Below are 13,174 nucleotides of genomic sequence, written 5' to 3' on the forward strand. Positions count from 1 at the left end.
TCAATCGGCGTCTAATCAAGAAAGGAAGAAAATCAGGGGTTGAGATGCTAGTACAATGGAAAGGCATGGCTGGAGAGGACACTACATGGGTGGATAGGGAGGAGTTGCAGCGGCGCTACCCTGACCTTGAGGGCAAGGTCTTCTAAAAAGGGAGAGTGTGTTATGAGCCGTTGAGTTGGAACCCTAATCTTTAGGAGAATTGTCTGAGATCACATGGGCCGGGTCAAGGCTTTGTCATATGGGCCTACTTAATTAAACATCAGTTGGTCCAAGTCCATTTCCATTTGAGTCATTATTTTCGTTGGTTCCAGATTGTATTTCATGGGCCACGTTTGAGTCAATTAATTAGTTCTTTCCAGTAATGAGTCAGTTTACTTAGTGGGCCAGATGCATGTTCATGGGTCTTTGTTTGTTGAGTCCATCAGTTATTGTTTGACTAAGTATTTGTATTATTTCTATTTATATGTTAATTATCAATGAAAGAGGTATTCTAGTTTCCAGATATTGACAGTACATTTTGGAGGCTAGGGCCGCTAGGCCCCTCGAAGTGCCTACATAATTTCCATTTCATTGTTATAGATTTGCTTAAGCCATAACATTTTGATACATTAAATATAAATTAAGTTGATGATACGAAGTGTTGGCAGCATAAGTTAATATTTGTTGATGAAATTGGTGTATATTTGCTAATGTTCAATTTTAAGACAGCATTATTGTTTATGTAGTGGGTGTTAATTGCAAAATATATATTAAAAATAATTTTAGGAAAAAATTAATAATAATAATAATAATATTTTATTATTATTTTGACTCAAAGATACATAATCCAACGTAAAAGTTTTTCTTGAATTGCAAAGACAATCTCCAAAATATATGATTTTGTATTTGTAAACCAATATTCTTATGAGATTCAAATTTTGAACAGGTACACTGTTTCCCTAAATTTGAGGAAAAGTGTAGAAGGTTCATAAAGAGATAGCACATTACGATGATAACTGATAAGGCTTGCTTGTGAAAACTGTTGTCTTCAAAAGGCTTCCTTAGGAAATGTGGCTTAGGGCTTATAGTGAACTTTTATCTTATGACACATTTTTTGTTTAAATAGAATGAAAGTGTAATGTATAACATTAATAAGAAGGAATAAAAACAAGGAACAACGGTTTAATTCCCAACTGAGATACGTGTGTTAAAGTCAAGTCATAAAAATCATACGGGATGGAAAACAAGAAAACTTAAGCCGCTTTGGATTAAGAGATGAGTTCTTACTACTATTCATAAATTTCAACTCACAAATCTTATTATTATTCACAAATCATCTCAACTCATCTCATCTCATCCCTCAATCCAAACAGAGCCTAAAAACTACCCAACATCCCCAAGTACATGAGGCATAAAGCAAACAAAAAAGAGAGCGGACTAGCGGTTTAGCCGCAAACTTCGACAAACACAACAACTCTCAAGAAAATCTATTGCCTATAGTTTTTATACAAAATTTTACTACCTAAAATGAAAGAAATAAAATTCTATAATATTTATTAAATATTAAATAGTAATGTTACATGTACTTATAATTTTACTTATAATTTTACTTACACTTTTACTTACAAGACTAATTTTGTTAGTTTTTCTTTGAAATTCAAATTTTAAATTTTAAATTTTATGATTTTTAACATATCAATAACTGACATGTAGGAAAAATAAATTCTTTTTTTTGTAAATTTTTCTTAAGTACATTTAGCATTTTCCTTTATTAAATATTAAATATTACCCGAAACAAAATTTTGGGTTCAACATGGCTAGGGGTGGGCAGCCCGCACCCTACTGCCCCACCTTTGCATGGCGGGGCGGGCAACCTCACACCGCCCATACGGGGCGGGGCCCAACCCCATCCCGCCCCCGCTTACATTTATATATATATTTATATTTTACAAATTGTCTATATATAAATATATATTACAATTTGTTAGACTTATTCACAAAATATGTATTGGTAAATTTAAAAACTGCATTGTTTAAAAGTTAATACACTACAATTTACACAAAATATGCACGAACAAATTTAAAAATTACACAATTTTAAATTATAGTCATATTTACAATATTTTAATTTATAATTTGGGTCTAAAAATGTATTTTTAATTACTTTTACATTTAGAAATAATTTTTAAACCAAGTAAAATGTAGTGTTTTTTTAAGTGCATGGAGGCAGGGTGAATTCCCAATCAGCCCCGCACCTCGCCCTTGCCCCCACCCCCGCATCCGGGGGGCGAGAGACAGGGGTGAAAACCCTACCCCCTGCCTCATGCGGGGCAGGATGCGGGGAAGGGGTGGCCCCGCCCTGTAGGGGCAGGTAGCACCCCTAAACAAGGCTACCATCATAAAAAGCATTAATACCTCTAAGTAAATTTTATTCTTTGGGGCTTCCCATAATTTCTGGAAGGTTACTTTCTGTACATCTTGAAGGGTTGCTGAATAAAGTGAGGAATCAATTAAAGGGATGGGAGACTCGTCTTTTGTCCAGCAGAGTGTAGCTACATCTATTAAAACATGTTTTTACAAAGTATTCCTTTACATTGTTTGTCGATCTTGCAAACTCCAAAGGTTGTGCTTGACAAATTAAAGAGATATATAAGTACATTTTTCTGGAGTGTATGTGGTGGTAAGTCGGAAAAAAATGGAGGGCTTGGGATAATTTATGTAGACCAGTGTTAGACGGCAGGGTGGTTCTTCGAAAATTACATGAAGTGCAAGCTTCGTTGCACATGAAGTTGACTTGGAATCTTCTTCAAAGGAAATCGACTTGGGCTCAGTTTTTTCTTGCTAAATATGTGAGTAATCTTCATATTTCTATGGTTGATTCTATTAAGGGATCAAAGTTTTGAAAAATGTTTTTGTCTCATCTTCTTTCAATTGCTCATTTTTCTAAGTGGAAGGTGAGGGAAGGATATGTGTCATTCTGGAAAGATAAATGGCTCACTGATGGTCCCGTTATTACTCATCATTCTGTTAGCGAACTACCGGAGATATTGTTGTCGGATTGCAAAATGTAAAATGGATGGAATGTTGAGATATTTGATCATTTGGTGGGAATTGAAAAAACTGATCAAATTTGGATGAGTTGGGCAGAGTTAAACCTAGTAAATATATTCTTATTTGGCTGCCAAATTCTGAATTGAGCTTTTCAACTCATAGTGCATGGGAATGTGTATGGGTTTGTTCTCCTAAAATTGCTTGGATGAAATGGGTGTGGCACCTATCTTCGTCAATTAAAATATCGATTATTATGTGGAAGGCCTGGTATGGTTGTCTTCCAGTTGATGACCGTATAAGGAGAGCTGGTATTTACATGGTATCCAAATGTGATTGTTGTATTTCAGGGAACTATGAGGACCAAAATCATATACTTGCCTTGGGGGATTTTGCCAAACAGGTATGGGGTATTTGTTCAAACCAGTTGGACATGCCTATACGAGAAGGTCGCACTTGGAAACAAATGATGGAATCTTGGTACAAGAGAGCCAACAATTCACACAGTGGCCAATTAATTGGAATTCTTCCTTCCATTATAACTTGGAGGCTTTGGTGGTTCATGAATCGATTCACACAGGAGGTTCATGAATCGATTCAAGCTATTTGGAACTCAATCAAATACTGGTTGGCTATTGAAGGTGCAAAATTAAAAGAGTCCTCCAGTTTCAGCCATAGACATGAAGATATATTGAAGGTTTTAAATTTGTCATTTAAGCATAAAAAGTCGAAGCGTGTTCAGATTGTCAAATGATCTCCTCCTCCCAAGGATTGGGTTAAACTAAATATGGATAGATGTTCCTTAAGGAATCCAGGGCCTTCAAGTGCGGGTGGAGTAATTCATGATCATTGTGGAAATTTGATTTCTGGTTTCTCTATGTCAACTGGTGTGCAGTCTAATAATATTGCAGAATTTATGGCTTTGCTGCAATGTCTTCAAACTGTGAGATTTTTGGGTCTGAAAAAGATGAAAATTGAGATGGACTTTATGTTGGTGATTGATTGGCTAAGGAAGAAGAGATGTGGCCTCTAGTACTTGGAGGATTATTGGGAGGAATTACTTCATCTGATAGATGGTCTCTGCTTACGGGTTCGGCATATTTATCGAGAGTGTAATTCCTTGGCAGATGGTTGTGCGAGACTCGGTGCTTCAGGGGTCTGCAAGGTCAGGTCTGGCATCAAAGCTCTGAGTTCCCTTCAAATATCAAAGTTATTCGATTGGATAAGTGGGGATGTTTCTGCATTCGGTCCCAAGGACCTTGTATAGCGGTGTCTCTGTTTTACTTAGTTTATGTCCTTTTCTATTTCTGTGGGTATTGGTTGGAAGGTTCTTGTTCTTTATTTGTTCACACGGTTCTCCTCAGCCTTGATGATGATGAATAATAATGAGGCCTGACCTCCATCTTTAAAATAAAAAAATTAATACCTCCAAGTAGCTTTCTTCTGGCACGTAGTCTACGCTCCATTACTAAGTTTTGGATTGAACAAGACTCTCTCTCTCTCTCTCTCTCTCTCTCTATATATATATATATATATATATATATGTCGTTCCATATCACTGAAGTTTCTGGCAACATCCTCAAAAGGGAATAATAGTTAAAATAAATTTATTACCGAATCTAGACTACATTAAAGAAGAAAAATCGTAAATGCTTGTGTAACAACTTATAATAAGAAAGGTTCTCACCACCTTCCAGATTAGAAGCTCAATCCCTACGATATCTTGCCCAGAAACCCTTCTTCCGGGCAGAGTCGTTCTCTGACAGGGACCTACTCCATTTGGACCCAATTGAAAAGTGCCGCCTCAAGAAAGGCTTCGAGACTAGGCTCCTGGTGCTAGAACTGGGTTCCATCTTGGGAACTTTTCCTTTGCGTTCAGCGTCTTTTTGGCAATCAAAAACATCAAAATCACAATCAAGGTAACTATCCACAACCCGATTTTTGAAAATCTTATGGCTCTTTGCCTTTGACTCTGCGTCTATCCTTAAAGCTCTTTTGGACATCTTTGAGACTTCCATCTCGCCAACCGAACAAATTGGGCAAAGCGGGTCATACCGGTCAGTCTCTGCTGTCATAATCTCCAGGCACTCAGCATGGTAAGCATGCCCACAGACCAGCACAGAAGCCACTGGTACCTCGTTGCCGATAAGCAATTTCTGGCTGCTCCATGAAGATCTCTCTGTTAGGAGCTTTGAGCAGGCCCCACAACAATGCAATTCTACAGAGGGCGAATATGAGAACCTGCTGCTAGATCCACTTATCTTGCCACGGCCAGAGCCAAAGTGTTCACTGTCAAAAGACCACCTCTCTCGTTGTGAAGATGCCACAAGCTCAGAAAATGTGCGGATTGACCAGCCATCAGAAGATCCACATTGGGATCCAGTGGCTAAGTCGTTGCTGCCAGTGGAAAGTACAAGAGATGGTCTTCCTTCAGACATCGAGTTGTTATTTGGCGATTTCAGTCGCAAGATTCTACTATCAGAGAACTGTCTCATAAGCTGGTATCCTGGTGATCGCCGGGCCCGTCTTGATGGGGTTGACTTAGGAAGTGGATAAGTAGGGGTAGGCAGAGTATCAATAGATGGTGCTGAAAGAGCAGAAAGCATGGAGAATATGGAATGATTAGGTGCGGCCGAATCTGCAATTTCTGGTGATTCTGCTAGGTTCTTCACCTATGAGAAAATGAAAGAGGCTTATAATAATCAAAACAAAATGATTTGGCAATTGAAAGAAAACTGCAAAGCTTACTAAACATGATAACATGTGTTTCAAACTTACCTCTGTAGAAAAATTGCTTGCTGTGGACAGATCTGCACCAAGCACCAAAATATTAGTGGACAGAGGATGCATGCACAACAAACATCAGTCCACTAGCGAAACCTCTATCTTGTGATGTGTTATGAAATGGAGAGGTCATGTTGTAGTGTAATATGAAATGAATGTGTGAAGGCAAACCAAGGGATTAGGCATAATTAAATCCAGAGTTACTATGGATGATAGCACCAACAAATTACAAGCAGGATTGGAAAACAAGCATCCATTCAGAAGCATCATATAGCCCCTTGCTTGAAAGAAAACAAAAAAGAAATGATTATAATGCAGAAGGTAAAAAGGCAGGCAGGGGGAAGACAGATAACTTACTGATATAAACATGATATTAATTTATAACATAACTAAATTATGATCACCATGTTACATTTTGAATCAGATGGACTGTAATTCCACAATAAATACACATCCTTGAACAAACCGAAGCACCTCGGATGGTTATGTGGAAATGCACTTATCCTTGGACAAATCGAAGCACCTTGGATAGTTATAAATGAAGAAAGAATAAAATTTAACTTCAAATTTCAACAAAAAGTATTTAAATTTCAACAAAATGTATTCTTGATCTGAAAGGAACTTATTGTTTGTCAAAGACCAATAGTAGTTCAACACATTGCACCTACTGGAGAAAAAATAAAAATAAAAATAAACAAACTAGTTTCCTTACCCCTACAATGCCTATTCATTCTAAAAATTTACCTGAATGCGGAGTCATCAGATTCACATCTGTTCCTTCATGAGCTGGAGACTTCAGAGAGGTGGGTGTTCCAAAATTCTCCATAAGGCTTCCCCCATCAGATAAAATACCTCTTTCAGAACCTAAAGACCCCTTTAACTCCATGCTAACATTCCCGCTGACTCCATGAGAGACCTGATACAAAGGATTCTCAATTTTTCCAGCCACATGTCCTCTATTATCCCGCCGGAAGCTCCATGATGGTGAATCTATGGCATTCCCATGTGAACCTTCACCTCCAGCCCTGTGGGGTACGGTTTTATCCCTTGAAGCAACACAACAGGCTGACCCCATGATCACTTGAATGTCTACTGCAACAGCTTCAGAATGCAACAGGTAGCACTAAAAGTATAATGGACTGCTGCTCTACTAGTTTATCCCAGTTTTCCTAACAATGTCAACATCGAGCTAGACTTATTCTCAACAATCACTAATAAAATAAAAAAGAAAAAGAAATCTAATTACCATAAAAAAAGATTACGTTGAAGAAAGTTTAATGCCTACCTCAAAGCATTTCCTCACTACAAAACTGGAATACTAGTTCAGCCTGAAAGATAACCCAAACAAAAAAATGAATTGCTATTAAGATTTTTTTATAATTGCTACTAAGAAATTAGATATATAAATAAAAATGCCTCAAAGTCAAAGCTTTAAGAAGAGGATCACACTGATGGTTTTTCAACAGGAAAAAGGCAAGAGTAAATATAACTTATAACGAGAGTGAGTGTTTGGACAGCCAGTTAAGAGAAGGCACTCCGGGGGTCCTATGCAAGTTGGACATGGAAAAGACTTATGATCATGTGTATTGGGATTTCCTCTTTTATATGTTGAGAAGATGTGGTTTTGGAAGCCAGTGGTGCGAATGGATTAAACACTATGTTTCGATCACTTGGTTCTCGGTTTTAGTCAATGGAAATTCTTGTGGTTTTTTTCAGCCTTTGAGGGGTTTGCGACAAAGGGATCCATTATCACCATTCCTCTTTTAGTTATGGAGGCTTTGAGCTGCATGGTGGAGGCTGTTGTTAGGGGGGTTTATTACTAGTTTTTCGGTGGGCAACAATAGTAATTGTGTCAGTTCCATTTCTCACTTATTATTTGCGGATGACACGCTTATCTTCTGTGATGCTCTAGTGACCAGATTCAAGCTCTAAGGGCGGTCTTGTTCTGTTTTAAAGCTGTTTCATGACTTAAGGTGAACTTGGGGAAGTCGAAGTTGGTACCAGTGGAGGTTGTGAGTAATATTACTTCTCTAGCTGAGTTGTTGGGATGTAAAATTGCTTCACTTCCTATTAAATATCTTGGCCTCCCCTTGGGGGCATCATTTAAAGCAAAGAGCATTTGGGATGGGGTGGTAGAGAAGATTGAGAAAAGACTATAGGGGTGGAAGCAGCTATATTTATCAAAAGGAGGGAGATTAGCACTTATTAAAAGTACCCTTTCCAACCTTCCTACTTACTATTAGCACTTATTAACAGTACCATTTCCAACCTTCCTACTTACTATCTTTCCCTCTTTCCTTTGCCGGTGGGAGTGGCTAACCGTATGGAAAAGTTGTTTAGAGCTTTCTTGTTGGGGGGGGGGGGGGGGGGCATGGGGGAGGAAACCAAATTCCACCTTGTAAGTTGGCAAAGGGTGTGCTGTCCGATTGCAGACGGGGGATTAGGGGTACGAAATTTGAGCATCTTCAACAAGTCCCTTCTTGGTAAGTGGTTGTGGAGGTATCAAATGGAAGGGAACTCGTTGTGGAGAGAGGTAACCGAACACAAGTATGGTAGTGAGTGGAGAGGATGGTGTTCTAAGGAGGATAGGGGGTCATATGGAGTGGGCTTATGGAAATTTATTAGCAAGGAGTAGAACACCTTTGAAAAACATATTAGGTTTGGAGTGGGTGATAGAGCAAGATTTCGCTTCTGGCACGATGCTTGGAGTGGGGAGAGACCTCTTTCCCTTATCTTTCCAGATGCTTTTAACATGGCTGGAAATCAGCAAGCAGCAGTTTCAAATGTACTGTGTTGTATCAATGGGACGATAACTTGGAACGTCACTTTTACCAGAAATGCTCAGTATTGAGAACTTGATGAGATGGAAGCCTTTTTTAGCCACTTGTATTTAGCAAAGGTAAGAGGAAATGGGGAGACCGTATGTTGTGGATTCACACGGGGAGAAAAATTTTTATTGTTAAATCTTTTTACAAGGCTTTGACAGCACTACAACCCATCTTTTTTCCGTGGAAGAGTATTTGGAAAGCACAAGTTCCACCTAAAGTTTCGCTTTTTACTTGGACAGCCGCGCTTGAAAAGATATTGACGGCTGATAATTTAAGGAAGCGGGGTATGGTGGTCATGGAGTGGTGCTACATGTGCAAAATGAATGGAGAATCAATAAATCATTTGCTTTTACATTGTGAGGTGGCGGGAGAATTATGGGCTGGTATCCTTGATAGAGCCGGACTAAGTTGGGTAATGCCTAAGAGTGTGGTGGAACTACTAGCGTGCTAGAACAAGAGACATAATAGTGCACAATTGGCAGCAGCGTGGCGTATGATACCTTTGTGCTTAATGTGGTGTTTATGGCCAGAAAGGAATGATAGGTGCTTTAACAACGAGGAGCGTGCTTTAACAACAAGGAGCGTGCGTGGGGGAAATCTGGAATTTTTTTGTATTATCTCTTTTACAGTGGTTTTCTGCTATTGTACTGAAGGGTGGGAGTGTCCATGAGTTTCTATCTTCTTTTCAGCTCACTAGAATGTAATTAGGTGTCTCACTTTGTATACTTCCTGTGTACTTAGGCATTGCCTAGTTTCATTCTATTCAATAAAGCTATCTATTTACTTATCAAAAAAAAAAAAAAAAAGGTGAGTGATTATAACGGACAGGCACCAGTATCTAAAAAAAAGCCACGTGGGTTATAGACACTCTAAAACTCTCTCAAACAAGATGAAATACCAAGCATATCACTCCAAAGGATGAAATACGATGTGAAGTCAACCATTCCATTCACACGCCTATATTGATTAATTATTTATGATTTCAAAATTAGTACAACAGAAAAAACATAATTTGGAGGTGGCAAGGGAAAAGTGCTTGTAGAAAGTAGAAACTGAGACCTAATGTAAGTAAGCCAAGTTAAACTCCACAGGGCTCGATAAAGAACATATTTTCAGTGAAAACTATGGTGGAAGCCTATTCCCTTCCCTCTCTCACATAAGCACACGCTTCTCTAACCTAGGCAATCACACGCACTCGAGGACATGACAAAACGAATACCAGTCACATTTCTGAAAATCAGAAATGAGAAAACTTATAAGACGGATAACTCATTTCTGAACAACAAATACAACCCATATCTGTTTTAAAAGAATTTCACATCAGCATCAAAATTCCAAAAACATCCATGTGTAAAGGAATAGAATCTTTGTTCAAAGTCCATAAACCTCCTCTCCAGATTTCAATGAGAAAACTTATTAAGAAATTTTCCACCGTACTCATTATGAAGTAATTGGCTAATAAAGCAGAAACAGAAAACCCTTATTTAGCCAAGATAAATTAAATTCAATATATCTCCAAATCCAAAAGGCATAAAAGTATTAAATGAACAATAAAATATCAAATTCAAGCGCACATCTGTATAAAATAGATCAACAAATCAGTTCACACAGGTCTTTTAAGAAAAAAAAAAGAAAAAGAAATACGTAATTGCAGCAAACGAAATTCTTCAATCAGTCTAAAATAAAGAAAACTTCAAAAGAATTTTTTAAAAATAAAAACAATAGTGCCTTCGAAATGTATAAGAATCAGGGTTTCCAAATACCAAAGAACCATAAAAATAGGAAACAGTGCTTGAAATTGAAACGTACCGCTTGGACTTGGCGACTCAGAGAAAGATTGGAGGTGGACAACCGAGCGAGCGCGCGAGCGACAGAGATTCAAAGGGTGCGAATATATCATATATGGCGGCCAGGGTTTGGGGGGTTCGATTAGTTTTGGCGGCAGAGAGGGACCGTCGATAGCTATGGCGGGGTTAAGTTATAAGGTTGAAGCAATGTGCAACTGTGTTTTGTGTGTGCGAGTGAAAAGTTAAATCCTTCCCATGGGGAATTGTGCCACGTTTCTCTCTCTCTTCTGCTTTGCTTTCTTCTCCACCACGTGGAGTGCGCACGACGCGTTCGACTTTGTACCGCTTTTCCTGCAAAAAGCCGACAACTAGAAATTGGGCCTAGATCTATAGCCCAATATTAGCCCACTCGGCTTGTTCCCAATATTAGCCACTAGAGAAATTTGGGCCTATATCTCAATATATTAATATTACGGGACCCAGCCCACTAAACATCGGGAATAACGTGTTTCCGATTAGTCCAGTGAGCAGATGATCGATGGTACAGAAGCAGTACACAGAGAGGGCTGGCTCAGTAGCATCGCATTGTGTCTTCGGCAAAACAACAGACAGAGACGATGAAACCTAAGAAGGATTAGCAGAGAACCCTAGCAGTGACTTCATATTAGCATTTCGTCGAGTGCGGCTTCGAGGTAATTGCTCTATTTTCTTTTCTTTTTATTCCAAATGAAACTGGGGTCTGGGGTTTTGTGTTTTCCGTTCGGCTGTGGTCTATCTGTTGAGATCCTTCTTTCTCGGCTTTATATATTGCTTCAGTACCTACTCAGAGAGAGAGAGAGAGAGAGAGAGAGGGAGCTGAGGATACAGTGGTGAATAGAATTTGGAAGCGTTTGGTTAAGGATGTGTTGGCCGTTGGTCCGAAATTGGTACCTTTGAAAAACAACTTCATGGTGCAATGGTTGGTTGTGACAAAATCATGACTTCTTCTATTTATGATGCGCATAATATGCAGTTGAAAAATTATTCTCGCAGGCCGGTGTGGAGTCTGTGGACACACCGTCCACACCGGCTTGCAAGTGGAAGAACTATTCTTATTGTTAGAGTGCTTGTAAATTTTTTCGTAAATATTCTTCTTAGAGGGTAATACTTCACATCCTTGAAACATTTTCTGGCCTATATGCTGAAAATCAATGTATGTGGCACTGATCTGTATGTTCTATTTGTGGCTGGATGTTGCGGTTTACTGCTTGTATATGGTCATTTATATTTTGTTCTACATATGCTGGTCTATATTTCTTATGGCGTCTTTTCTTAACAGGTGATTCGCAATGATGCTAAATGGATGCACAATGCCCGCTGGGCGTGATGTTATGATTTCCAGGGCGTGTATGCCCACCATAGCCCGTGGATCATTTTCCACCTGCATTCCCTCTTTCCCTGTCAAGGCCGCATTTTCGCACATGAGTTCAAGGGGATCTCATAGTGAGGGTAAGTCTGGTTGGCTATAGCACATGAACAGCCATTTCTTGTATTCCTTGTAGCAATATCATCTACCAGTCCAATGATGATCTAATGCTCTGGAGCTTCTCGAATGTGGGACTTATAATTTTTTTTTTTTTTACTCTTAATTGTAGGGAAGCCACTCTTGCACTTTTCAGCTGCTTCAACCCCACTTTTAAGTGGGGATCAAGGTAGCCTTTTGCGCACAATTCCCTTGTTACCAAGGCAACGTAGATCTCATATGGCTCCTCGAGCATCCAAGGATGTTCCATACAGTTTCCGCTTCCCTCCGATGACCAAGAAGCCAAGATGGTGGTGGAGGGCATTGGCATGCCTCCCCTATTTAATGCCTCTCCATGAGACATGGATGTATGCTGAAACAGCATATCACCTGCACCCTTTCTTAGAAGACTTCGAATTCTTAACATACCCATTTCTTGGAGCCATTGGGCAGTTGCCAAGCTGGTTTTTGATGGCATATTTTTTTGTAGCATATCTTGGAGTGGTGAGAAGAAAGGAATGGCCTCACTTTTTCAGATTTCATGTGGTAATGGGTATGTTGTTGGAGATTGCCTTGCAAGTAATAGGAACTGTGAGTCGTTGGATGCCACTTGCTGTCTACTGGGGTAAAGTGGGGATGCACTTCTGGACCGCCGTGGCATTTGCTTACCTTTTCACAGTCTTGGAATGTATACGATGTGCTCTTGCTGGTATGTATGCTGACATCCCTTTTGTATGTGATGCTGCATATATTCAAATTCCATGTGATTAAGGATGGAAAACGTGAGATAGAATCCAGTTGTCTTTCCATTTTGTTGGCTTTGTTGAATGGCAGTCTTATGGAGCTGAACTATTATTTGGTTGTTGTTAGTGGTTGTGTTGTGTAATTTTTTCTTTTTTTGTTATTGGATGATTTATAATTGGACTGTGGCAGGATCCTCTTTTTCATTGTCCATTACCCTTGTCACTTATCAAAAGAAATTGTTAGTTACCCATGTCTGTTCTGAAGATTTTGGTTTTTTAGTTTTGTGCTATGATGTGTATTGGTCCCTGTCCTGTTGAACTCTGTATTTGTGAATTCTTTAGTGCTCAGAGCAGGACTTGCAATAGCTGGATGGTAAATACTGGAAAACTCCTTTGGATCTCCAATTCTCTATTCTAGAGTAGTAGCATTCCTATTTCTTTCTGGCCTAATGGAGATTATAGGTCGACCTCTGGGCCTTTATATGCATGCATCTGCATGGGTGT

At 39.1% G+C, this 13,174-nt stretch overlaps 2 protein-coding genes across 2 annotated transcripts; one reads left to right on the forward strand and one right to left on the reverse strand.

Moving 5' to 3' along the window:
- Window positions 1–4,612: 4,612 nt before the first annotated feature.
- LOC121259656 lies at window positions 4,613–10,736 on the reverse strand. Its single transcript, XM_041161319.1, has 5 exons — window positions 10,449–10,736; window positions 7,097–7,139; window positions 6,556–6,980; window positions 5,806–5,837; window positions 4,613–5,699 (listed from the first exon to the last, which is right to left on the reverse strand). Exons 3-5 carry the CDS (start codon window positions 6,884–6,886, stop codon window positions 4,734–4,736), a joined length of 1,329 nt encoding a protein of 442 aa, XP_041017253.1. The 5' UTR covers window positions 6,887–6,980; window positions 7,097–7,139; window positions 10,449–10,736; the 3' UTR covers window positions 4,613–4,733.
- Window positions 10,737–10,908: 172 nt separating this feature from the next.
- Window positions 10,909–12,917, forward strand: LOC121260731 (protein TIC 20-I, chloroplastic-like). The gene is made up of 3 exons (XM_041162725.1): window positions 10,909–11,118; window positions 11,745–11,914; window positions 12,061–12,917. The coding sequence occupies exons 2-3, from the start codon at window positions 11,755–11,757 to the stop codon at window positions 12,696–12,698; spliced, it is 798 nt and encodes a 265-aa protein (XP_041018659.1). The 5' UTR covers window positions 10,909–11,118; window positions 11,745–11,754; the 3' UTR covers window positions 12,699–12,917.
- Window positions 12,918–13,174: the final 257 nt, after the last annotated feature.

Source organism: Juglans microcarpa x Juglans regia, chromosome 4D, assembly GCF_004785595.1.
Source record: "Juglans microcarpa x Juglans regia isolate MS1-56 chromosome 4D, Jm3101_v1.0, whole genome shotgun sequence".
In the NCBI taxonomy this organism is placed as follows: Eukaryota; Viridiplantae; Streptophyta; class Magnoliopsida; order Fagales; family Juglandaceae; genus Juglans; species Juglans microcarpa x Juglans regia.

What these genes read in the sequence shown, in the direction of transcription:
- LOC121259656 (XM_041161319.1), bottom strand. Translation starts at nt 6,886, where the DNA reads ATGGGGTCAGCCTGTTGTGTTGCTTCAAGGGATAAAACCGTACCCCAC. An exon ending in TCTGATGACTCCGCATTCAG is followed by an intron (nt 5,838 to 6,555) that starts GTAAATTTTTAG and finishes TGCTTGGTGCAG; the next exon opens with ATCTGTCCACAGCAAGCAAT. An exon ending in CAAGCAATTTTTCTACAGAG is followed by an intron (nt 5,700 to 5,805) that starts GTAAGTTTGAAA and finishes ATTTTCTCATAG; the next exon opens with GTGAAGAACCTAGCAGAATC.
- LOC121260731 (XM_041162725.1), top strand. Translation starts at nt 11,755, where the DNA reads ATGATGCTAAATGGATGCACAATGCCCGCTGGGCGTGATGTTATGATT. An exon ending in AAGGGGATCTCATAGTGAGG is followed by an intron (nt 11,915 to 12,060) that starts GTAAGTCTGGTT and finishes TCTTAATTGTAG; the next exon opens with GGAAGCCACTCTTGCACTTT.